Raw genomic sequence first — 26337 nt, 5'->3', positions numbered from 1 at the left:
TCCCTGCGGAAGGAATTACTAAAACTTGCATAAGTTTTCCGACAACAAATGAAATTGTCAGAAGAGACGTAAACATTCCCTGGGCTTCAAGAGCTTTTGAAAAATCTTGATGTGCAATCGTTGAGGTGGCAAATATGAGTAAGGGTATTTCTTGTAGTATAAATGATATTCCCAGAAGAATATTTATCTTTATATATATCTAAGAAGCACTAAAAAAAAGGTCAGTGTTTACTCCGCTCCAATTTTGCATTGTTAACTTTTGAACTTGAGTACTGAAAAATTCTTTAATGGGACATTGAACAGTATTCAATCAATCAATCAATCGATTTACAGTATTTTCAGTCATTTGATTTTTGAGAAATCATTTGTTTCTGATCGACAACATATATGCAGTGTTTAGATACTAGGTCTACCAAAAATCAAATTACATTCTCATGGGTACCAAATGCAGCCCATTATTAGCGGACCTATTTTTGTTTCATATTCAGTACATATTCAGCAGAATTTGTTCAAATCTTATACCTGAATAGAAAAAAAACGCTTGGTGTGGCTTTCAACTTACTTTGATAAATAGACGACCTTTTTTCATCCTTGTGTGGACGCGATACCGTATAATCAGAATCGTTAGCGGGGATTTAATTTAGGAATTTTTAGCGAGGAGATCGCTAACATTGAATATCGCTAAAAATAATTGCCTTTTAGTTGTACATATTGGCTTATTTGGTGAGCTTTTTGATATCGCTAAAATTATTTCTCGCTAAAAAAATATAACCATTTTTAAGGACGAATCACTAAATTTGTATCTCGTTAAAATTTCCACTTACTGGAGTATACGGTATATCCCAGTGAGCAAAAAATAAGTGATGATATCTTACAGAAAAATTGACTTTAAATCTGTGCCTATTTCCCTTTAACAATTAGTAATAAAGAATTAATATTGAACAAAGTATTTATTGATAAATATTTTACGAAAACAATTTGGTCTTAAAAATATATTTAGTATAGCAAAATAAGTATCAGTATATCCATTTTACATCAGATAGTACAATCATAAGTAAGCATGGTTAAATAAAAAGTCACTGAAGTAATGATTATGTAAATGAAAAGCTCGTGCTTTACACAAACCTCAATATACATAATCATAATATGACAGGCTAAATTCTTGACAAAAAATTGTTTTTTTTTCCCTATTGGGATGGAACATAAGGGCATGTTCTACGTACGAACATCCTCTGAAACGGATATACCGAACAACAATCTGAGGAAACACGGATGTAATCAGTTTTGTTTATTGTGATCATTTTTCAAGGTCTATGGTCGGGACAAGAACTTTTCTCGGCAAATACGATCCATTAATAAGTTGAATGCTCACATTCTCCTTCTTACAAACGATTTTCATATAAAGTGTTATGTCATTACTCACACACTGAATTATTTAGAAATGTCCGATAATACAATTTTATGAGCCAACACTGTGTGTGAATGGTCGACAGGGAATGTTTTCTCTTCCATGACTGATCCCACATCTGATGTTTTAGACATTTATGTTTCTTTTGTTTCGGACTAGCATTGTTTTAATTGACTTTTGACTTTGATAACTATAATTGGTTTTCTCCATACTTATTGTAATACATATTGTATGTTTTAATACATTCAAATACACACTTTCTACTATCTATGTTCATATTAACATAGATGAGTGTTATTGCTTCGTTTTAGTGAACTGGAAAATGAAAAAAAAAAGATGGCGAACAAAAATTTATAAATAATGTTACGTATTGCAATCCGTCTCCTTGATAATTTTAATGAATTGGCGCATATAATAGCATCCTCTTTGAAATACTTCCTCTCCTCGACTGTTGAAAAAAAAATTTTAATGGGGATTACCAGAACAAAACTATTAACAAGTAGGTAAAAAAAACTATTCTAGTTGTGGAACAATTTAATATATGATTTAGTCAGCTTAGAATTAGGAGAAAAGAAGGACAAATTATGTTATGTGTACCTCTTAATGGATAAAAATATTTAAACTGATGCTTTCTTTTTTAATTCCAATTATTTGCAGTGATATTTCGAGAATGTTTCCAATTTCTATGTGCCTTGTCTATTGCCTCCTGTCAAGAAAAATATGCAACTGAAAATGGCACCAGTTTACAAACATCTTAATCGAAGGTACTCTGTTACTTAACCTTTCAAATTGATCTGGAGAAAATACAGTGATTTTTGTTCAGTAATATATATAGTATATTAAAAACTGGGAAATTCTATCACATTTTTAAATATTCTTTCCGTGAAAATAGATGTTTTTACACTAGCATGACATCAGATATAGGAGCTGCTGATATTTCATGTATTTGTAAAATAACTCCTCTACGCGCATAATTTATCTTTCATTGTGTTAGTGATCCTGAACTTAAGTTATGATATGAGTAAAGAATGATTTAAAATAAATTTGCAAGATGTATAACTATTTTATTACTTTACTTCAGTGTTAGAACCTAACTAGATATGGAAAATATGAGTCTTATTGTATTTAGACTACTATCTACACTTAATAGAAATAATCATAGTTTACTATTGTTTGATGGTATTTCTTCCATTCCATGAAATATGAAAATATCGAAGTTTGAAAATCCATTTTTAAAGTTCAAATCGGGAACAACAAAAACACGGACATCTAGGACCATCATTGTTGGGACATGATCCCATTAGGAACATACAAATTATTGACAAACTAAAATTGTTCAAATGTGCAAGCACAGTTTTAGCCCGTTATTGATGTTATTATCATGATATATTCGAAAAAAAAAAAGATTTCAAACTACTTTAATCTAATAATTAAAATAGTACTTAATATTACGTTGAAAGAAAAACATTATATTGTATATATATCAATAAAAAAATACAATCGTTTTAATTTCCATATGCATAAATATACTTATATTACGCACTTAGATCATCAAAAGTGTTAACTTTCTTATATGCATAAATATACTTATAAGAAAGTTAACACTTTTGATGATCTAAGTGCGTGTCACGTGGGTAAATGAGGAAGTATTTATCTTTTTATTAACAAACAGAGTTGGCATCTCAATATATGGATGAAGAGTAACTAAGAGTGATACACAGACCCTCTTCATTTAGGAAGTCAGTCCTTCTGATTAAAATCCATAAATAACTCTACTAAGTAAGAGTACCTCAACAAGTGTCTATTTATTAAACAAGATATATATATATATCCATATCAAACTTTTCACACTAATTCTCGAGGTCTATCTATTTTTTATTTTAGTTATTTGTAATAGCTCAACATGTACGCAGTATATTCAAGGTGCGCAATGGAAATATCGACAATATTTTGTAAATAAAAATGTATTCATAATCAGGATGGCGATAATTTTTTGTATATTATTTATACCGGATAACTGTGGTTATAGTAAATACAGGACGATTATATTTTATATTTAGATTGGCATAACCAAGTTAAAATTCTAAGCTTAGTTTATAAATATTTTCAACACGCACTGTAGTTTCTTAAAACTGCAATTAAGACCCCTACATTACCCTCCGATGTACTTGCATACAAATATACGGCAGTAGATATATATATATATATATATATAATCGGGCTGGGGCGGAAGTGAGTATCCTTGTAAAAGTGAATTTCTCTGTGCTTTCTATATTAATATTCCTTCACTTAGGGCAGTTATATTAGCTTAAGAGTTGTTGTAATTTGTGCTTTATAAATAAAAATAATTTCATCACAACATGTATTGCCAACGATCCTCTGAAAACTAATGTCAAAATAACTGTATCTCACCTCCATTCTCAATGACCGTGTAGTGTAGGGCAGCGTTGTGATATTCCATATCGAAAGCAAGTTTTTTTAACTTGCCTAGATAGCCGAGCGGTCTAACGCGCTGTTCCTATACTGCTAGGAGACAGATTCCGTAGGTCGAGAGTTCAACCCCGGGCTGGGGCGGAAGTGAGTATCCTTGTAAAAGTGAATTTCTCTGTGCTTTCTATATTAATATTCCTTCACTTAGGGCAGTTATATTAGTTTAAGAGTTGTTGTAATTTGTGCTTTATAAATAGAATTAATTTCATCACAACATGTATTGGTAACAATCCTCTAAAAACTAATGTCAAAATAACTGTATCTCACTTCCATTCTCAATGACCGTGTAGTGTAGGGCAGCGTTGTGAGAATTCCATCGGCATCGAAAGCAAGTTTTTTTAACTTGCCTAGATAGCCGAGCGGTCTAACGCGCTGTTCCTATACTGCTAGGAGACAGATTCCGTAGGTCGAGAGTTCAACCCCGGGCTGGGGCGGAAGTGAGTATCCTTGTAAAAGTGAATTTCTCTGTGCTTTCTATATTAATATTCCTTCACTTAGGGCAGTTATATTAGTTTAAGAGTTGTTGTAATTTGTGCTTTATAAATAGAATTAATTTCATCACAACATGTATTGGTAACAATCCTCTAAAAACTAATGTCAAAATAATGTGACGGGGGTCCTCCCCGTCACTGGCACTGGTAATTAATGACTATAGTTTCTATTTACATTGTTTATTTACATATTTACATCACAGATATATATATAAGAAATCACAATTGTTCACAATACAAAAACACATCCACACTCGTTGACTTTCAGACTTGTTCTCCTCTCTCTCACGCGCGTTCCCAGGGCATGGCCATATCAAATCTCTTTTTCCCCACTTTCTCACACAAATCAATCTAAAGCTCACTTTCATCTCTCAGAACTCTATCATGCACAATAAACAACGATAACAGAAATGACAAACAAACAAATTATAAATCCATGCTTGCTCACTCGCTTTCTCTCTAACTAACTAAAATTACACACTTGGGAAATAGGGCTACAACGCCTGCGCTGCGCACCTGCAACCTATCACTCACTCATTTACAATTAATTAACTTGGGTGATTGCTCTGTGACATACCTCCCCTCTTAAGTGTGGCGTCCCGACACACTAATAAAATTACATGTAGTAGACTGATAATGACAATTTGATATCGCTTACAAGAATCACACATTCATAGCTAAAGAGACCTTACTACACACAGAAATAACAAAATAGTTTAACATGCATACACATTTCATGTTTTACCTTTTTTTTTCTTAGATTTTCGCGTTTTATCTTTACATTTTTTTTTAACCAAATGTTTATTTTAGAATTTGATATACATTATGTACACAACCTACGTATACACTTAAAGTAGTCATTTTGTAACTGACGTAATCTTCTCATAATTACATATGCATCTTGCGCACTCTCACTAACTTATTTGCATCAGTACTAAATGAAGTACACTCATCAGTTATATACAAAGAATTATTTGTATCATCAATATATCATGCAGTATTTCAAAATATCAAAGTTAAAAATACAATTGTACTGGAAATTCCCGGGCAATAAAAGCATTACACACACAATTGTACTGGAAATTCCCGGGCAATAAAAGCATTACACACAACAAAAGATTATTTTTCACCAATTCTTATGAAACGCATTTTTCCCATTATGTCGACACGGTCGCCCGTTGCCATACACAATATCCGTTTTTTTTTTCCTTACCAATTCTTATTCTAAAGTCGCATTTTCCCAATTATGTCGACACGGTCGCCCGTTGCCATCAAAAAAGGTCACTCCCTAGGCCGTTTTCGCTACGTCTCCACGCACGAATTCTTCACTTAAAATCATCTCACTGGATCCATTATCAATCAACTTGAAGACCATTTGACTTTTTGTATAAACACGTCCTCCAATTTTGGCGAAACAAAATTGCGGATTTAAATGACAATCACCTCCTCCAGTTTTGGCGACACAAAACTTGAGGGTAAATTCTCAACACATTTTTTTTACAGACCGACGAAACTTTAATGTCCGTCTTCTGTCACCGGCTGTCCTCAGGAGTACTAGATGCGAACTTTAGTTTTCGGAATCGGCGTATTTCTCATCGTTACACTGGAGTGCGAGATGCCCTACATTCCGACAGTTGTTACAGATCGGTGTCCCTTCGATGATCCTGGGATTTCGGTACGGTCTTTGGCGGAATCCATGGCCTCGTCCTCGAAGGTTTTGCGGAATGTATTGTTGCTTAGAGGTGAAACGTCCGATCTCGGTAGCCATCACGGACACCTTTGCTGTGTGTTCTGCAAGTACAAGGGACTTTTCTAGCTCTCCTGTTCTCATAGAGCCGCACGACGTACATCTGGCTGCCACTGTTCTCCTGGCATCCACCAGGAAGTTGTTACATGCACTCTTCCCTCTTTGCATGCCTGAAAGCTTCCTCGAATGTTTTAAGATTGGGAAATAAAACATACTTCTTGATTCCAGCTTTTAATACTTGAAAGATATGCTCCTTAGTGAGAGTTTCTTTTTGCAATTCAGGCTTGTCCATGACTCCATGTACACACGTATGGCGATCTTCGTTATATTTGCAGCATAATCCAGTACAGTTTTCGTCTCCTGTTTTTCCGAGTCATTTTCCTCACAAATTTTGAACAAGAGTTAATTCCCCATAGTACATGTATCCGTTTACATGGTTAAGTTAATCCTATCCGACCGCTGGCCACCATAATATGTGACGGGGGTCCTCCCCGTCACTGGCACTGGTAATTAATGACTATAGTTTCTATTTACATTGTTTATTTACATATTTACATCACAGATATATATATAAGAAATCACAATTGTTCACAATACAAAAACACATCCACACTCGTTGACTTTCAGACTTGTTCTCCTCTCTCTCACGCGCGTTCCCAGGGCATGGCCATATCAAATCTCTTTTTCCCCACTTTCTCACACAAATCAATCTAAAGCTCACTTTCATCTCTCAGAACTCTATCACGCACAATAAACAACGATAACAGAAAATGACAAACAAACAAATTATAAATCCATGCTTGCTCACTCGCTTTCTCTCTAACTAACTAAAATTACACACTTGGGAAATAGGGCTACAACGCCTGCGCTGCGCACCTGCAACCTATCACTCACTCATTTACAATTAATTAACTTGGGTGATTGCTCTGTGACAATAACTGTATCTCACTTCCATTCTCAATGACCGTGTAGTGTAGGGCAGCGTTGTGAGAATTCCATCGGCATCGAAAGCAAGTTTTTTTAACTTGCCTAGATAGCCGAGCGGTCTAACGCGCTGTTCCTATACTGCTAGGAGACAGATTCCGTAGGTCGAGAGTTCAACCCCGGGCTGGGGCGGAAGTGAGTATCCTTGTAAAAGTGAATTTCTCTGTGCTTTCTATATATATATATATATATATATATATATATATATATATATAATAGCACTAAAAATGACCAACGACACGAACAATAAAAATTGTCAAATTTTCGGGACGCCCTGTCCCTTCCTCAGGACAAAGAAAACAGTTAAAAAAGTCATAAGAACAAAGGAAAAAAAGAAACAAAAACAGCTAGCACTACTACTAAGCTATTAAACACTATTTATTTACATACTTAGTTACATGTTGAATTGGAAATTTTTAAGAACACTATTAAAGAAAGAAATCCGGACCGCTATGAATTAAATACGTCCGGTTTATCGGGTATACTCGGGTGAAGTGCGATTTACATAAATGAACGAATTAATTATGCTAATTAATTACGACAATCAGTAAATCGTACACTGTTTTATTCTCTCAAAATGGAGTAACTATATTTGATAAAGAATAATCAAAGAAAAATGATAAAATAATATAGCAGGGATATTTTAACATCTGAAGTATGATCTATTATAAATTTTGAAAATCTTATAGGACTAATTATCGGGGGGAAAATTTTTAACAAAGACGTAAGCAATACATAGTTATGTGGGTTGTTCGAGAGTTGGTAACGCAAATTATCTGTAGAGTTTACACTAAATTCAGAGAATAATCGTGTTTAGTATAATCAGGAATTGGGTCTAGTTAACTTTCATTCTGGTGAAGTCATTTAGTTTGTTAATACCATTAGGGTGGAATGACTTCAATCTGTGCATCCAGAACTTTTCTTTGCTTTTTCTCTCAGCGTCTGTCCATCTTGGGTTATGGTCAATCACCACTACTGTCATGTCCTCCCATTTGTGACCCTCAAGGTTGAAATGTTCCCCGACGGGTTCATTGAGTTTTTTGGTCCTATTGGTCGAACGGTGGTCATTGACTCTCCTGCGGAGATCTCGTGTTTCACCAATATACTGTTTGGTGCCAGCACCTTAGGCACTCCCTTAAAAGTGTGTGGGGGATGACAGCTAGTGGGCATAAGATATAGGTGGGAGTTTGTGGGTGTGGTGTGGAGACTGAATTCGATTTCACCATCAACCAGGGTAGATGTAGTATCTAGGAATACGTTTTTCGAATTTAAGGAACCCCCACTGGCTGCATATAGACGCCCAAAGAAGCTAAAGGACATGGTAGTAAGAACCAGACTGGACAACCCATTATCTAACGGGGGCTTTAAAACTTGCTCTGACAGAAGATGTCTCCTTTGTAAGCACATCACTGACACAGACAGTTTTAACAGCCCTGTTACAGGCCGCAGCTACAAAATACTAGGGAATTTGTCCTGTCATACTTACAACTGCATTTATCTCATCAGTTGCAAAGTTTGCTCCAAACAGTATAGTGGTGAAACAGGAGATTTAAACAGTAGTTTAGTAGTAGTGCTAGCTGTTTTTGTTTCTCTTTTTCTTTTGTTCTTATGACTTTTTAACTTTTTTCTTTGTCCTGAGGAAGGGACAGGGCGTACCAAAAATTTGAAAATTTTTATATTTAACAATTTTTTAACAATTTTTAACAATTGTTATTGTATCGTATATATATATATATATATATATATATATATATATATATATATATATATATATATATATATATATATATATATATATATATTATTTCGGGCTTTATCGAATTTAATCTCGTGACTAACCCGTATTTATAACCCGATAGAAGTTTTAAAATGATACCTTATTTCTTGATTATGTCGGATTTAACTAACGACGAAACAACAGCATGTTGTAGTAAGTTTTGATGTAGTTTAATGGTTTCATACAGGTTAAAATAGCAAATCACCTAATTTTGCGGTATTTTTAAGAACGGTTGTATGATGTATATTTTGTATGATGTCATTATTAATTTTTCCCGTAAAATTAGTCTCCGCCCCCTTTTTGAAACCTGAACTGTGCTGCGTATATAAATGATTAAACACCCAATTTTATGTTAACTCCCCCAAAAATCTACCCGATTCAAGATCAATAATTTACTGCCTATCAATCATTCAAAAAACAATAGCTTCTAATTTGATTGACAGGTCAGCTACCTGTACTACCTGATAGGGTGAGTTTGTGCATTTTGAAGACAATGTTGCCTGGTCACGCGTCAAACACTTTGATGTGCCTGCCTTGTACACACGCGGGTTAAAAAAAAATGTTGAAAATTTATTCAATAAACAATTGAGAGTACAGGTGTAGATATTTAAAACATGACTTATTAGATATTTAAATGTTTTCAGTCTTAACGGCTGCACGGTAGTTTTGGGCGATATGTCGTCCAAGATATCTGCTGTTGAATTTAGACCGTCCATGAACAGAAACTCTTTTTGCCTTTTTTTTTTAACTTAGACTATAATAAATAAAGAAAAGCGATATAGGCGCAAACGGCATAGATAACAATAATCCGTTATCCAATGTTTTATCTTTGTATTTATAAATACAATCTATACCATGTTGTAAAGAAATGTCAGAAACACACGAGTTTCGAGAATGTAACTTTTAGTTCGAATTTCATAACGTTTGTCTATATTCGAAATGATAAAATTGAAGATAATGAAGAAAGATCAATTCTTAAAAGAAATCTTGCAAACAATAAAAATTACCAAACACAAAAACACTCGAAAATGGTGAATATTTTCGACAGTATTGCTGGTCAAAACGTAAACAATATTCCTATCGCGGTACATTGTAAACAAATGGTAAAGGTTCACACAACGGATAGGCCTATAAATGGAATATTTTATTATTTTTTATCTTAATATTCACACTTAATTTTAAAAAAAAGGATATGATTACTTTGTAGCTGTAATCTGTGTTCTTTTTTTAAATTTCACATTTTTTTTAAATATAAACACTAAGTTTCATTATAATGTTTTTTTCTTCATTAGATATCGATGAAAGTATTCATAAATACATTTTATTTATATTGAATTCTTTCATTTAGTACAGAAAATATAATGAAATTCTTCAACAATTCAAATCCTCACCCTCAAATCGATCACGTCCGCCGTAAGCCCTATAATCAAACAGAGGTGACATTTTGTAGTTAATCTATTATAGAGACAATCGGCCTCTGACTATGGACAAGCTGATCACCAATGCAAAATAGCGGCTAACACCATTTATGCCTCCTTCCTTTACCTCCACATAACATAAACACCAACTATGTTGAAATTGTAGTTTATTGTTAAAATAAATCTTGATCAACAATCCAAACATAAAATAGAAACAAATCAAAATATCTACCTGAAACATTCCTAAAACTACATGCAATTATACAGTTCACATGAATAAGCACATGAATAAGCAAATACAAAAGTACAAACAAAATGCAATCAGTACTTCAAAACACAAAACTTTACTTTGTCATTCAATGATCATACCTACGTAAACAAATAACTTTGAATCTGTCTCGAAAAACAGACAGACATGCAAATTTTTATACATAAACTCATATCTATTTTCCGTAAACCTACAGGGTAATGTATAGGATAAAAAATACGCTCAAATGTTAATATCTCACAATAATCAAATAACTTTAAGATATTCATTGTTTACACTCTGAAATGATTGACTTTTTTATTCATTCGTTTTCAGCAAAGGTTGTATGGGTAACTTTATATTTAAGTCAAAGTATACACTTTTGATCGCTAATTCCTGGAGCAAAACCAAAGACGGTAAGATCATAGAATTCTCTTATTGTGACATGATAGATGTAACAAGATAATTCAGTGTTGAATTTAAGAAAGATAAATGAATATAGTTGATTAGCTTGAATCATCTTTTCAAAGATAAAATTGCAACGTTTAGCGTGTAACATTATGTGTGTTTTTGAGTACGCAGGTGTGCGTAAATTTTAAGGCTACATAACAATATACTAGTTTAATTAAAATGTTTGTTATGAACAGAAGTGAAATCGGCAGCTATATGGAGATGCACGAAGAAGGAATCCTGCCAATTCAAAGAAAAACACAACAATGAGTCTAAGCACTTTTGCACCTGCAATCCAAACAATGTCAAAACTAGCCTGTGCATTGGTATTAAATGCAAGAACATTGTAAGGAAAAATAAGGCAAGAGCCACAAAGTGTAAATATACAATGGAACATAATGCACAATCACCAACTGATTGCGAAAACTTTACATCTATACAAACTTTGGGAAAGGCAGAAATCGCATCTCAAGGAGGTAGGCTCGCTGATCATGTTAATGGTTATAATTTTGGTTTAAAAAAGACTTCTCATTCGTAGATCATGATTTTTGCATTTTTTCTTAAATACCTTTGTCATTTTGTCTGGCTGTAAATTTTATTTTTTTGTAGGTAAAGTCCCTTGTAAGAATGTCTGTTCCTTCTCCGTCATAAAGAGTGGAGTTCATGCAATTAGGTAAATTTCAAGATTACTACATATTTAAAAAACAAATTTATTCTTTTTTATATACACATTATACTAAATGCCAAATTAAACTAAATGATCCTAGTATATATACGAGTCGAATCTCTTTTTCGACAAGAATATTCTCATTAAAACTTCCTGATGAAATTATAATTTTACTTTTTGCCAGAAGCTCGGGTGTGGAAAAGTTTCTTAAAGTGGTTATTAGCAAATTCGATGATCTTGAAGCTTATGGTATGCTACTTTAAGTATCTTTATCAAGAAGTGTACCTTATAAATGTTACACCATGTCAAATGAATTCGATAAACACATTTTTAAAAACAAATTAATACATTCTCTTTATACCTAGGAAATATGACGAATTTCTTTGATATCATTGACAAATGCAGTGACGATACGAAATGCCAGGTATTTGTAAACAGACACAAGTCAAGTATTTTTCTATGTGTCTTTTCCACTACTACTGACTCCATTTGTGTTACACTAAAATGCCGTGAAGTACATGATACATCTACTGACACCAACAATATGGACACCAACGCAGAAAATTGGAGAACTTTGCAAACAGCATGGAAAAACTGGAAGAGTACGTACTGCAACTTCAAGGAAACCATGTTTTATTTTTAAAATAAATAATTACATTCTTTAAATAATCAGTTGTGATAATTATGATATATCATGAATATAATAAGGTTTATATAATAAAGTGTAAAATGCACCGTTTATTTACATGTTTATGTCATTTTTCAGAGGAGATTGTGCTCGTGTCCGCAGGTGTTGTTCTTTTAAGTGGAATATCTGGATTTCTGTTTGGTGTTTGTTTTTCTGTCTTTAGGTGATTCATAATCAAACTATAATTGTATTATTTAGAAGATAATATCTTTGTTACGGTCATTCTCAATATTATTCACTATAATATCTCTTTCAGAAAAAGCAGGCCAATCAAAAGATACTTAGAAAGGAAACACGTTTATACCGTAAATTCCGAACTCTATGAGCAAATCAGCGATACATCAAGTATTATACAGGTAATGTATATTTGAAAATTATAACCTTCGTTTTATGATATATGAAAGACACAGGCAAACATTTTAGACATATCAAGTGTTTTGTGTAATAACTATATAATTATTTTTAGAATATGAGAAATTACGTATTATTAATTGAATTATTTTATTTAATTATATGCTTTTCAAACTCAGCTGTGATACAATTACACTTTTAGGGTAATATGTATAATATAAAAACCATTCCTGACAAAAAATCCAAATCTTTCAACCCATGCGAGACTCCAAACTGTAATCCTGAAAGTGAAACGAGCAAGAAAACCGAATTCGAGTACAGTCATATTTATAATATCTTACAACCAAACTATGGCTCGAGAAGCGTTCCACAACCAGTGTACAGCTCTCCATTGGAAAGGGAAAATGCATATTCTCTGCAAAGGTGTCTTAGTCTCCAGATGCTTCCGAAAGAGACTTTGAAAACACGTAGTTCCTCTATGATGTCCATTTGACTTATGTCGATAATAATTGTTGAAAAAATATCAAAAGACTGTTTATATTTAAATTTAAACATCATATAATTTCATTGGTTAATTTTTACCATTTTTTGCTTTTGAAGTCATTATTCATTTTTATTTACATGTATATGCTTATCACTATAATATTATAGTTGTTGTTATCATTTTATTCAATTCATTTGAACCGTATATATCCACTTTTAGCAAGACTTAAATGTAGCATTTGTAAAAAAAAAAAAGATGATTTTAATGAGAAGTTATTTTAGTGATTTCTTATACACTGAAAGATAACATTAACTTAGATGTGAGAGGAAATTGCCATCAATAAACCCTCGCTAAAGAGTCTTCTTGATCAAGACTCAAACTGGATGAAAATTCAAAACTTAATATTAAGGGGGTATGGAAAAAAGGATCCCTTTGCAAATTATGGAAATCCGTCATTTTTAATAATTCTTTGAAGAATTACCCTAAAATATTGTATAGTTCACATCCTGACCCGGGGTTTGAGCTTGACCGCAATATGAACCATGCCTTCTACACGAAATAGGCAAATACTATTAAAACAATCTTAAGAAACCTTTTTATCAAGATTACTTACTAGAAAATACAAAATCTTCATACAAAATACAATATAAAAAGCTTTCTAACACAACCTTTATTCCATGTTTGACGGATATGAGCTGTATTTCACAGTAGCAGAAGAGGTGTTTCTAACATATATATTACAACCATAGACAATAATGAAAAATATGGAGATAACGATCAGTATTTAAGATTAAAAGTCCATAAAACAATAAAAAATAGCAGCAGAGCAAACACGAAGCTCCAGAACATCAGAGGTGGGATCAGGTGACATTGGGGAGCGAGCATCCCCGCTGATTGGTCACACCCGCCGTGTGCTCCTTGTCAAAATCGGAATATAACGGAAAAATCTGTCGTCAATTCAGTGTATAGATACTGAACTAACATTTAGTATGAAAAACATCAGTCAGCATTTGACATAATGATAAATTGTATTTGCTGACAAGGTCATTGTATCCACAATAGAACTTATGAAATGATGACTTTAAAGGAGATGCTGATATTCCTGTTTCATCAACTTGTTTGTCAATAATTTACCTCGATTTAGAAATTATTCATGCATAGTAATTTAGTATCAAAAAAGAAAAATAAGATTATGGAAAGCATAAAACAAATCAAGTGAATTGTCATTGTAAAAAATTCCATGACTTTTTCTGATAAATCACAATCAAGCATCAGCATGTTTCCTTTAAATCCTTTGGATGAAAAGTAATAGTACTGAATAAAACAGAATCCACTTTAATAGTACTATTATTTCTATCTTGTTATAAAGATTTTTTTGTCATAAATACTATTCATATCATTTTATTTTCTTTTGATAAGGACGTAGAGTATTTCTGTCTCAATTAATTCCCTACATTTCTTTATATTTCTTTTTTTTCTAATATTAGCATCAGTAGAGCAGCACATGTTAACAAAAACTTTTTTTTTTAATTAAATGCATCCTACGTGAAGAATGAATTCGAAGGAATATTAATTTGTAAAACTGTTACTACGCTGATCTTATAGTTCCTGCGATCGATTCCATTTCTAGTCCTTGGCGTTTTTTTAAAATTGATTATTTTGGAAAAGAAACATGGCATTTTGTTTGTTTTTATGTGATTTCTTTTACCTTTATGTTATTTAATCAAGCATCCTTCAAACCAACATTTTCCAGAAGATATCAGAGTGCTCCTGATTTTATTTTTTTAATTTAAAAAAAGCACACTTTAACTCAGCTGATGCTCTGCACATGTGTTGAGAAATCCACTCGTGTAAAGATTTAGTCAAACATAAATAAAACGTACTTTGGGGATATTTTAAGAATCTGAGCTTTGTAGTTGCTTAAACTTACCGCATTTATAATATGGTCTATGTAAGTATGCAAAGTATATAACATAAAAAAACGTACATGCACATACAATGTATACTTTTGAAAAAAAAGTTCACCTACATAAAAACATAATGTTAGTATAATTACATGTATGTATTTAATTTTTAAGTGACATGAGAAAAAGACACAGTAGGTGTAATTCAAATTACTGAAACGGACTCATTAACTTTTAAATAAAAAATATTATTAAACCTGCATATTTAAAAAAAAAATAGTAAACTTTTCCTTATATTGTTGTAGATTTGATTTTGTTTTTGTTTTTTTTTTTTTGTTTTTTGTATGGTTTAAAGTAACAGATACAAGACACGACTTTTTCAGTTAGGGAAATACCTCAAACAACTGTATAAACAATATATATAGTTGCAACACCCGCAGACAGCTATGTATCTGAGCAAGGAAAAGGTTAAACAAACCTATTGCAGGATTAATTTTAAAAATTTGAACGTTTTACCGTTTTACACATAGCGAAACTCAATAAGGTAAACACAGAGGTTACAAACTGTAATCTGGACAACTTTTTTTATATTTTCATCGACGGAAGTTTGCAAATGAAAATGGTGTCGTTATGCAGCCTTCAGTGTCTTCTTAATTCAAATCTAGATTATGCATGTATAATAAAACAGAGCCGAGGTCAATATTGATCATATTCAAGGAAAAAAGAGTCCATGACTGTATAATAATTAAACTTCAATATGTAGGACTCTAAAGTGCGATGGGACTCCAAAGTCCGATGGTCACATCAAAGTCCGATGGTCACATCAAAGTCCGATGGTCTTGCGCCAATTCCCGATGGTCTGACACGCCAAAGTCCGCTGGTGCGTAAATCAATTAACGTCTATGACGTCATAGTACCACTGCGCCAAACCTTAAGATCTTGAAAATAAATGCGAAAACTAACCCTTATCTCGCAGATAGGTGCGCGAGACTAACGCTCGAAAAGTGTGTATTAACAATAACCTAGATTTCTTGGGTTGGTGCAAGACTAACCCTAATCACTCGACTACAGTGTGCGAGGACTAACCCTAAACCTCTCAGGTTGTGCAATGCAAGGACTAAACCCTAATCGTGGTTTGCGAGGACTAATCTTATTATCTCTGGCAGGTGCAAGCAACATGTAAAATCAATAAAATTGTATTTGAGGACAAATTCATAAATGATGGCTTCTGAATGCAAGACAACAGCGTTAAGGGTTGACGTCGGATTATTGTGACGTCATAAACGTTGATTGTTCATCCGCACCATCGGACTTTGTCGTGTCAGACCATCATACCTTTGGCGTCCCTAACGACAGATAGCCACCGGGGTTTGGCGCAGACTATCGGACGTTGGCGTCACCATCGGACTTTAGAGTCTTTCAAATATATAAGGAGTAACATACTTTTCTAACTTAATCACAAACAAAGAACAAATATCGATGAAAAATTAAAATTTATTATATGCAAACTCTTTTTTCAAAAATGGCATTTACAATTCACAAAATAACATCATTTCAAAATGAAAACGGCGAGAATAATAAAAAGAGACAGAACTCATAAAACTCAACAAATATTACATATATAAAAAAAAAGAATGCATACGGCATAAAATATGGACCCTCAGAAATTTCAGAGGTGGGATCAGGTGCTTTGGAGAAGTAATCATCCCCTGTTGACCGGTAATGTAACTAGACAATACAAAGTTACGTAAGATGAAGTTCAAAAATCTTCTGCCATTCTTAGGAGATTTTTGTTAAGAAGGGATTTTATCTCCGTCTCTGAAAATCAGTTCGTTTGTCTACAATCCATTCGTTTGTAGATGCTCGCTCGTTATTATCCCTTTCTAAATGTTTCAGGCAATGATATGGCAATTTCATATATAAACCGAACATCAGGTTAAATAGAATGCGTAAAATTAATAAGGTTTTCCGTTCATGACGTTAAAAAGTTGAAAGAGGGATATTAAAAGTTTCCATAAACATGATAAAGTTCTATTAAATCTTTCAAAATAAGCACCCCTAGGAGTGAAAAGTAATTCTTGATTGGGATGAATTGAAGATAAACGGCATTATAATTATTCTCCTCGGTCGTGTTTTATCTGTCCGGAACTTTTATATCCACTCATCCAGAAAGATTCTGATGCCCTTTTATATTGATTTAGCAATTTGTAACAGTCTTGGTGAATAAAGATGTAGCCTTTAATCGTTCAGAGATCATGAAGACCATACAACGTCCAAAGCAATTACAATTGTTTCTAGACTATTGAGAATATGAATCCAACACCAATTTCCCTTTCTATGACCCCCGGGGGTCATGATATGAAGAAAATTGAATCTACACTACCTGAGGATGTTTGCCGATAAGTTTCATCTTTCCTGGCACAGTGGTTCTTGAGAAGATTTTTAAAACATACAACCAAATTTTCATTAATTCCCAATTATCTCCCCTTGAATGAGGGCGTGGCCCTTCATTTGAACAAACTTGAATCCCCTTCACCCAAAGATGCTTTATGGCAAGTTTGGTTGAAATTGGCCCACTGGTTCTTGAGAAGAAGTCAAAAATGTGAAAAGTTTACAGACAGACAGATGGACAGGCAGCTAGACAGACAGCTAGACAGACGGACGCCGGACAAAATGTGATCAGAAAAGCTCACTTGAGCCTTCGGCTCAGATGAGCTAAAAAAGAAATAACAATTAATTTCCATGAGCATTTTTCCTCTAGATTGCCCAACATTACAGAATCTTTTGAAAATCTTATTAAATACAAAGTTGTTTTTCCTCCTTGCTATCGCACAAAATTGGTTCACTGTATTCATTTCGTTGAATGGACAGTATTTACTTAAATAATTTTGCAGAATTCTTATGCCCCGTAATCGAGGATTCGGGAGTGTATAGTTTTTGCCCTGTCTGTCCGGCCGTCTGTCACTTTGTCTGTTTGTCCGCAAAAACTTTAATCTTGGCCGTAACTTTCAAGTGGATGGGGCTATGGCTTTAATGTTCCAGAGGTGTATTCTTTGTGACAAAACCTTTCTGGGTATACCACCAAATGGGACCTCGTGACCTTGATTTTGGAGTTTGACCCACTCGTATTAAAAATTTTCGAACTGTAACATTGGACATAACTTTTAAATAGTTAGTACTAGGACTTTCAAACTTCATATGTGTAATCAGTCTTACAAGGACTTTCAAAAGGTGTAAAATAGTTGACCTTTTGACCTTGATTTTAACGTTTGACTAACATTTACCCATAACTTTTGAATAGTTGGTATTAAGGCTTTTATACTTCACATGTTGATAATTTTTTTTTTCATTTGACCTTGACCTTAGTTTTGAACTATTTTTAAAAAAACCCTAGAACCTTTACCGTGACTTTTGAACCGTTGATTTGAACATTTTTATTGTCATATATATATATATTATATATATATATATTGTATATATATATATATATATATATATATATATATATATATATATATATATATATATATATATATATATATATATATATATATATATATATATATATATATATATATACAATGGGATTAGGCACAAGTTCCTAAAACTTATTTTGAACCGTTAGTTCTAGTGCTATCATTTTTCATACGTGAATTCATTGAGAACAAACTTTTCTTTTGATACTAACAATTTTGACCTTTAACCTTGGAGTCTGACTTGCATTTGAGAAACTTCTATCCTCACTCTAAGCTGCCATATGTGGGCGTCAGTTTTCCCAAATACTTTTTGATTTTTTCTGAGACAGGCCCTTAAAATAAGTTACCTGTCGAGAGTTTTTGCAAAATAAGAGTTTGAAAAATGAAAATAAAATGTACATTTTATAATAAATCTTGCGAAAATAACTGAATAAAGTATTTGTATATTGTGAACTATATAGAAAAATATTTTTAAATGTCAGAAGCGTATAGAACCGTATTTTACTCATGATACGATGATCATAATACGTATTCATTTATTCTTTCACTCTATAAAAGTGAACAACGGAAAGTGAAAATGGAAATTCGAAAAATCATCTAGAGGTTGTATCAGGTGCCTAGCAAATTGTTAGGTCATTATTTACACACTAAATGTCTACGGTTTTTCGCCTTTCCTGATCATGACAAAGAGCGCGTAGGAGTAACTAAAATATGAACAGCAGTGAAGGGGAAAGAAACTTTTTGAGTGCTATACAATACCCAGGGTAGTATAATTTTTAAAAGTATTAATCAGATGTGTCTGCTTAAAACTAAAAAAAAAACTCTTAAAAGATTATTAGAAATTACAAATAAATTACATTGTTAAAAAGCAAAAAAAAGGTTTGTTTGTTTTTTTCTTTACATTTTTTTATGGCTTTTATGAAATAGAAATCAATTTTGATGCTCTTTTTGTGTTAGGTTTTTCCGATAGAAAGATAGAAAGAAAGGAAAAACTACAGAAAGTACCTATTTTTATCAACAAATGTTATGTTGCTTCAATGAATGTAAGCCCTGATTTTTGAACAAATGTCTTCCGATAATGTTCTTTAACAGCCGATATGGAACAATTGTAACTTTGTTTATAGAGGAAATACATTATTTGTTAAAAACTGCATAGCCAAAGGATTTACTTTTAGAAATTAGGTACTTATATTATTTTACCAAATCAGTAGCATCAAAACGTACTTTTGAACATTTTATAAAACCGTTCCTAACAATGAATAAAAATATTATAGGTTCTGTGACAGATTTTTTTTCAATACTTTTTTAATTTTAATTTTTTTTTCAATAATTCAATAGTATGGAACTTATAAATCTACTTACATTGTCATTGGCTATTTGCAAAAGAATTTCGTTAAAAAAATCTTATTGTCATCACAAAGTTTAAATAAAAAAGATGCTGCTTGAATTTTTGATTGAAATATAAATATACAATGTAGATTTTGGAGGTCAGGTCTTCCCACAGTCTGTTGGAATTGCTCTGGGTACCAATTGCACCCCGTTATTAGCAGACATTTTTTGCCTATATATGACGCATTTTTTTCTTCAAAATACACAAATTGTATTATACACGACAAGAAGAAAATACTTGCTATGACTGTCAACTCGACATATTCAAATATCGCTGACGTTCAATTATTTACAATTAATGAACAGTTTTAAATTTACTTCCATTCATATGTCTACTAGATATAATTATTTTTTATTTTTCTATTGCAACTTTCCTTACTGATGTAGCTATGCATTACCAATTTAACCTGCATTTTGGGATTTTATCTTCTAGTTGATTCGATACGCAAGAGCACCCCCTATGAACGAATAATAGTTGAAACCATACTAGCTATTTTCAAACAAGTTGATGAAACAAGGATATCATCAGTTTTGGTTACAGTTATCTTTTTTTAAGTTTTATGGTCGATACAATGAACTTGTCAGCAAAATCTACGCATCATTATCAAGAACACTTACTGGCATTTTCATACTAATTAACAAAATTTATACATATGTTATTTTGTAGAGCAAAATGTTATGGTACGCTACATATAATTTTTCTACCGTTTTTCTTTAAAACTTCACACATTCTCCGAGACATATATTTCATTGTCAAAATGCACGAATAAATCGGGGTTCGTCACATACGCAAAACATATTCACTCTGATAATTCTATTTCTTTACAATGGGCCCAGATTCTTGCTAATGAAAAGATTTAACAATTACTGCGCCGGGCTTCACTTTGTATTTGAAAATAATGAATTTGTTGTTATATTTCACATTTAACAATTATATTTATCCAGTCATAAAATTTGAAAACTTTTTTGAATTTAGTATATCAAAAAATAATGTCATATAATGCAGTGACATATGTCTAGTTTTAAATACTGTTAAAAATACATGTACAGAAAAAGAACTACTGTAAATCACTTTTTATTCGCGAGAACTTTATTTTTGCGTAATTACGCGAGACGGAATGCTCGCGAAAACTTCATTCTCGCGTATTATAGAATTCCTTAAGATTGTGTAGAGCAATGATCACAATTCGTTAAAATTTTGTGTCGGTAATAAAGAGTCAATGACTATCTCGCGAAAATAAGGTGTCGCGAAAATTAAGTGATCTACAGTATTGTAACGCTCAGGTGTACAAAGGTTAGCAGTTACTGCAGAATGTTCTATTGAAAAGGATTTTTTACTACGTTATAATGTTATAACGTAACGTTACAAATAATGTCGTTCCTCGTGTAAATTTCACTCAAAACTATGCCATACTGTCAAATCTCTTCTTGAAAGAGTATTATAGATATCTAAAAAAGGAAAACAGTTTTGAAAAGCTACAAGTCTACACTATCTTTAAATTCTCATTAATTTTTTAGTTGAGGCGCATTTCGATGGTTCGTGGCTTTAGCTCTTTTCAGGGGAAAACGAACATTATTTTTGAAATATCATTTTTAAAAAGCTTACAATTACTTTAGATGATCTGCTCAGATGCTAAATCGAAATCTCAACTGGGGAGGAAATCAAATGACATCGATTCTCGAGGAAGCAATTGAATATAACACAGATAAATTTATTACTTTACCAGGACTTAATGATTTCATAGTGGAAAGGAAATAAAAAAAGATTCGTGCATATATCAAAACTGCTGGTTTTTATCCGCGAATGCTGTTCAATATATCAGGATTAAGATAGTTGTGATATCTGAAATTGAAGTTTTGGATTATTGATGTATTCGAATGGGTTTTCTGATACTGATATTTATTTCAAGCAACGTGGTTGCAAAGTAAAGTTTATTTTCATGCCTCATGTGCTTGCAAAGTAAAGTTTATTTTCATACATGTATATTACATTTACAGGTGTTTCATAATGTACTGTAAACCAACTTTTATTCGCATGCAAGAAATATACGCAAGTTTCGCGATCAACGTTAAATTACGAATTATAATAACAATCGCTGCGAGCATTTTTTTTTTTTGCTTTGTATTTTAAAGAATGTTTTATTACTCAGGCGCGTATCAATTGTCGATTGATTTGAAGCTGACGAATCGGAAATAAAAGATTACATAATAATAGTTGGTTTACAGTATTGTTTATTTAGGTAGAGATCAAATTAATGATGTTCATCAGGTGTTAATCTTTAAAACATGACAATCATTCTAGCTCATATACTGTATTTATTTTGTTTCTTTTAGGAGAGATGTATCCATGCCACAGTGTATCAACATTCACTTAGAGAAGGAAATGAACATGTCTTCTATGGACGCCAAATCTTGTATCAAGACAAGCAAAATACACATCTATAACAAGACAATGGGTAATATTAATTGTAAGCGTGCATTGATTGAAACTCTGACTGACTTTTTTCATACTTATTGTTAGTCCACTATCTATACACTGAATTGACTACGGATTTTTCCGTTATTTCCCGATCATGACAAGGAGCACACGACGGGTGGGACAAGTCGGCAGGGGATGCTCACTCCTCCATTGCGCCTGATCCCAACTCTGAACTGAATTTTGGAAACCCATGTGAGCTCTGCTCCTATTTTGTATTGTTTTATGGACTTTTGATTTGAATACTGTTCGTTATCTTCATATGTTTTATTGTATAAATACGTGTATTTTTTTTAATTTCATGACTAAAAATATTTATTTTGAGTCTTCAACAATTAAAAATCAAAAAGGGTGAAAAAAAGACTTTTCAATAATGTGTTCAACAGATACAGGTTAATTTTTTATCAAGTTTAAAAAGATTACTTAATTTTCAAAAATCGTTCGTTCTGTCGCAGAAATCGATTCATTCCTTCAAAAAAGTTCGCCATCAGATGGAAACAGTATGATGTCCAACTTATCCTGTGTAATTGATTCCAACACTACGGCGCCATCATCTGACACCTGCATCTGTAAGTCGTTAGTGACGATTCCACTATCAGCTGATGACAAATGCCAGGACTACTGCACTATTATCCGCGTTTATGTACATGCAGGTACATTACTTTGAAATTAAGATAGAAAGTATTTAAAGTAGGGTAAATCTACAAAACATTAACTCTGAAAACATCATCTTCCCAAGTCAAGAGTTTCTGATCCGCTTTGCTCAGAAACTCTTGACTTGGGAAGATGGAAAACATGGAAAAGCTATTTTCCGACCACTTGTAGTCGGAAATTAAATTTGATGAAAATTTGAATATTTTACTTTTGATCCATTAAATTGCTTTAAAAACTGTAAATCACTTTTTTTATTCGCGAGAACTTTATTTTCGCGTAATTACGCGAGATAGTGTACTCGCGAAAATTTAATTCTCGCGCATTATAGTATTCCTTAAGATTATATAGAGCAATAACCACAATTCGTGAAAATTTTGTCTCGCTAATCAAGAGTCAATGACTATCTCGCGAAAATAGGGTGTCGCGAACAATTAGTGATCTACAGTACTAAATTTTTTCTGCATTTCAACTTTTATGTGTTATACATGTATTTCTAGTATGTCTTTTCTTTTTTACAAGCTACAATGTGTATCTGCGATGCTTGCAATGAAAACCATATGTTGGTTTACCGGTATTTTGTCAAATCACCTGCAATAACTGAAGGTAGTACAACTAAAATAAAGGAACTTCCTTATTTTAAAAAAATAATATTAATAAAAAATAATCTAAATTGAAAAAAATCAGAATTGTCGTTTCCAATGACAATTAATTAATGTCAGGAATTTAATGATTTCAAACTTCGGAAAAATTTAAGTTCGAGTGCATGTTACGAAATACAATTACAGTTTGATTAGTTTTAATTTGTTTATATAATGCTATAAAAATATGAACAGCTGAATACTCATATTTACAGGAAGTAACACAACCTTTAAAGTTCTAGGAGGACTCTTTGGAGGGTTATTATTTGGTTTGGTTATCGGCACAGGGTTAGCAGTTTGGACTTTTAAAAGGCAAGCTGTGTAACCACTCTTAATAATATTACTCAAATTATAACTCCAAAAATCTAAGTAAATATCATAGTCCTGATTTTCAGAAATACGAGTCGAGATCCATCTTCAGGTCCAGAACCCGAGGTTAAATACATGACAAAACAAAATAAGGAACCTGTGGATTACCATTCCTATGCTGGAAGAGCTGGACAGTCTGTAGATAACCGTGTAGACAATGGAGAATGTCCTGATTACGATAATGTTCTCTATGGTTAGAGCAATATGAACATGAAGATGACTAAGACTAAGGAAAAACTCTGCAAGATTACTGATTCACCATTTTTAAGACTCGGTTTTCGTTAAATAAATATTGGGGTTTTATTCACATCTATCCGTCCATCTTTGTCCAGATAGTATACACAAGATCTTCAAAAGATTTTACAATGGTACTTAAATTGATGATTCTTATATTGGAAAGGCCTCTATCGATGTAAAGACCGAAGGTGAAAAGTCACCAATTCTTTCCTTTATCCTTTAGATACTCAGTAGTTTATATCAGTTGCTTACTCCAACACTGGGCCCTACTCAACCTCTGATGTTTAGAAGAGGTCCCTGTTTGTTCTTCTTTCGATACGTATAACTTGATAACCATTCATAGATTGAATTTAATTTGTCATATTTCATCAGCCATATATATGTACCCCAGTATGTTTGCATATATCCATTGTTGTGATTCATCATTCAAGTTTTTGCATAAAAGTGATGGTGATAATAAGTTTCCACTTATGCTCCAGATGTCTCTGCTTTTGCCTGATGTACAATTCCACATCCTCATTGGATTAATGATTATCCAATAATTTGGAGATTAATGTCTCACATATAAAACTGAATTCCAACACAAAAAAATCAAGGATTTGGATTGGTAAAAAAAGGTTTACGAACCCGAAATTTAAATACATGTCATATTATCCCCAAAAAAGATGAAATTAAACTATTACTTCAAAACAGACAAACTTTAGATATTTTAGGTTTATGTGAAACATTTTTGACTGAGCAGATAGAACTCTGAATTGAATATTGAGGGCTTTGTCTTTGAAAGAAAATATAAATGACAAAGGGCAGGTGGTGGAATCTTAATATACATTTCAAATGAAATTTCATATAATGTGTGGTTTTAGAAATCAGTAACATTGAGACAATCTGGCTAGAGATAATATACACAAAAATTTCAAAAAATTTTATTGCTCTGCTTAATTGACCATCTGCCCCCTCCTGCTGGGCAGAGGACCCTTTTGAAGGGAGGTGAAAAGTAACTCCTGCTGTGATTTACACTGAAATAATTTTATCAGGTGATTTAATATTGATCTAATGAACAGACACCTAACCCACAATACTGGGCATCTGCTTTAGAGGAGTTTGCACTTTCACAGATAGTTACTGTTCCTACTAGAATAACAAGTACCTCAAGTACCTTAATTGATCATTTTTATACAACGAAACCAGAAAACATATGTGAAACAAATGTACCCCCTATTTTATATCTGACCACTACCCTGTATGTTTGACACGGAAAACTAATTGTATACAGTTTAGAGGAAAACATACTGAAATCCAATATCGATTTTAAACAATTCAATGAAAATGAGTTTTTAAGAGATTTAGAAAATGCAAATTTTAACTCACTTCTTGAGCTAAAAGACACAAACGTGTCATGAATAAATTTTATGAATTATTTAATGATATTCTTAACAAGCATGCCAAAGTAAAAACTAAAAGAGTCAAGACTGAAATTCGACCTAAATGGCTTACTCAGGAAATAAATGATGCTAGACATTTACGTGATACATACCATCTACAAAGAAATTCAGAAAATTACAAATTTTGGAGAAATAAAGTCACACAATTAATAGATCAAGCCAAATCAAAGTATTACAAATCAGCAATTGAAGATAGTTCAAGTCCTAAAGAAATGTGGAGTTATTTAAACCAACTGGCATCAGATTCAAAAAATGTCACACCTACCCGTATAACACAAAATGGTTTATTTCAAAGGTTTTGCCTGTTTCGATTTACAGGATATTGTTGATATTTTTAACAAACACTTTACTGAAATATCCTGTAAATTATTAGCAGATATGTCAGTAGAAAGTTTTGATTCAGAATTATTAAATAGTTTATAGAAACTAAACTAGGGAAAGAAAATGTTTTCAGTATAAATCATATAAGTGATTTTGAAGTATTAAATATGTTGAATTTTGTAAACAATGTGGTATAGATTTGATTGGACCTCGTCTTCTAAAGCTTTGA

At 32.5% G+C, this 26337-nt stretch overlaps 1 protein-coding gene across 1 annotated transcript; it reads left to right on the top strand.

Moving 5' to 3' along the window:
* The first annotated feature begins 2076 nt into the window (after positions 1-2076).
* On the top strand, positions 2077-24124 carry LOC134268781 (uncharacterized). The gene is made up of 12 exons (XM_062751027.1): positions 2077-2172; positions 10899-10978; positions 11210-11488; positions 11622-11685; positions 11864-11928; positions 12045-12281; positions 12446-12530; positions 12624-12723; positions 22306-22427; positions 22903-23100; positions 23621-23704; positions 23955-24124. The coding sequence occupies exons 1-9, from the start codon at positions 2129-2131 to the stop codon at positions 22414-22416; spliced, it is 1065 nt and encodes a 354-aa protein (XP_062607011.1). The 5' UTR covers positions 2077-2128; the 3' UTR covers positions 22417-22427; positions 22903-23100; positions 23621-23704; positions 23955-24124.
* Positions 24125-26337: the final 2213 nt, after the last annotated feature.

This window comes from Saccostrea cucullata, unplaced genomic scaffold (assembly GCF_032062105.1).
Source record: "Saccostrea cucullata isolate Sc308-1 unplaced genomic scaffold, CSIRO_AGI_Scuc_v1 ctg883, whole genome shotgun sequence".
In the NCBI taxonomy this organism is placed as follows: domain Eukaryota; kingdom Metazoa; phylum Mollusca; class Bivalvia; order Ostreida; family Ostreidae; genus Saccostrea; species Saccostrea cuccullata.
Note: the sequence above shows the minus strand (reverse complement) of the source record. Positions and strands in the feature narration are given on the sequence as shown.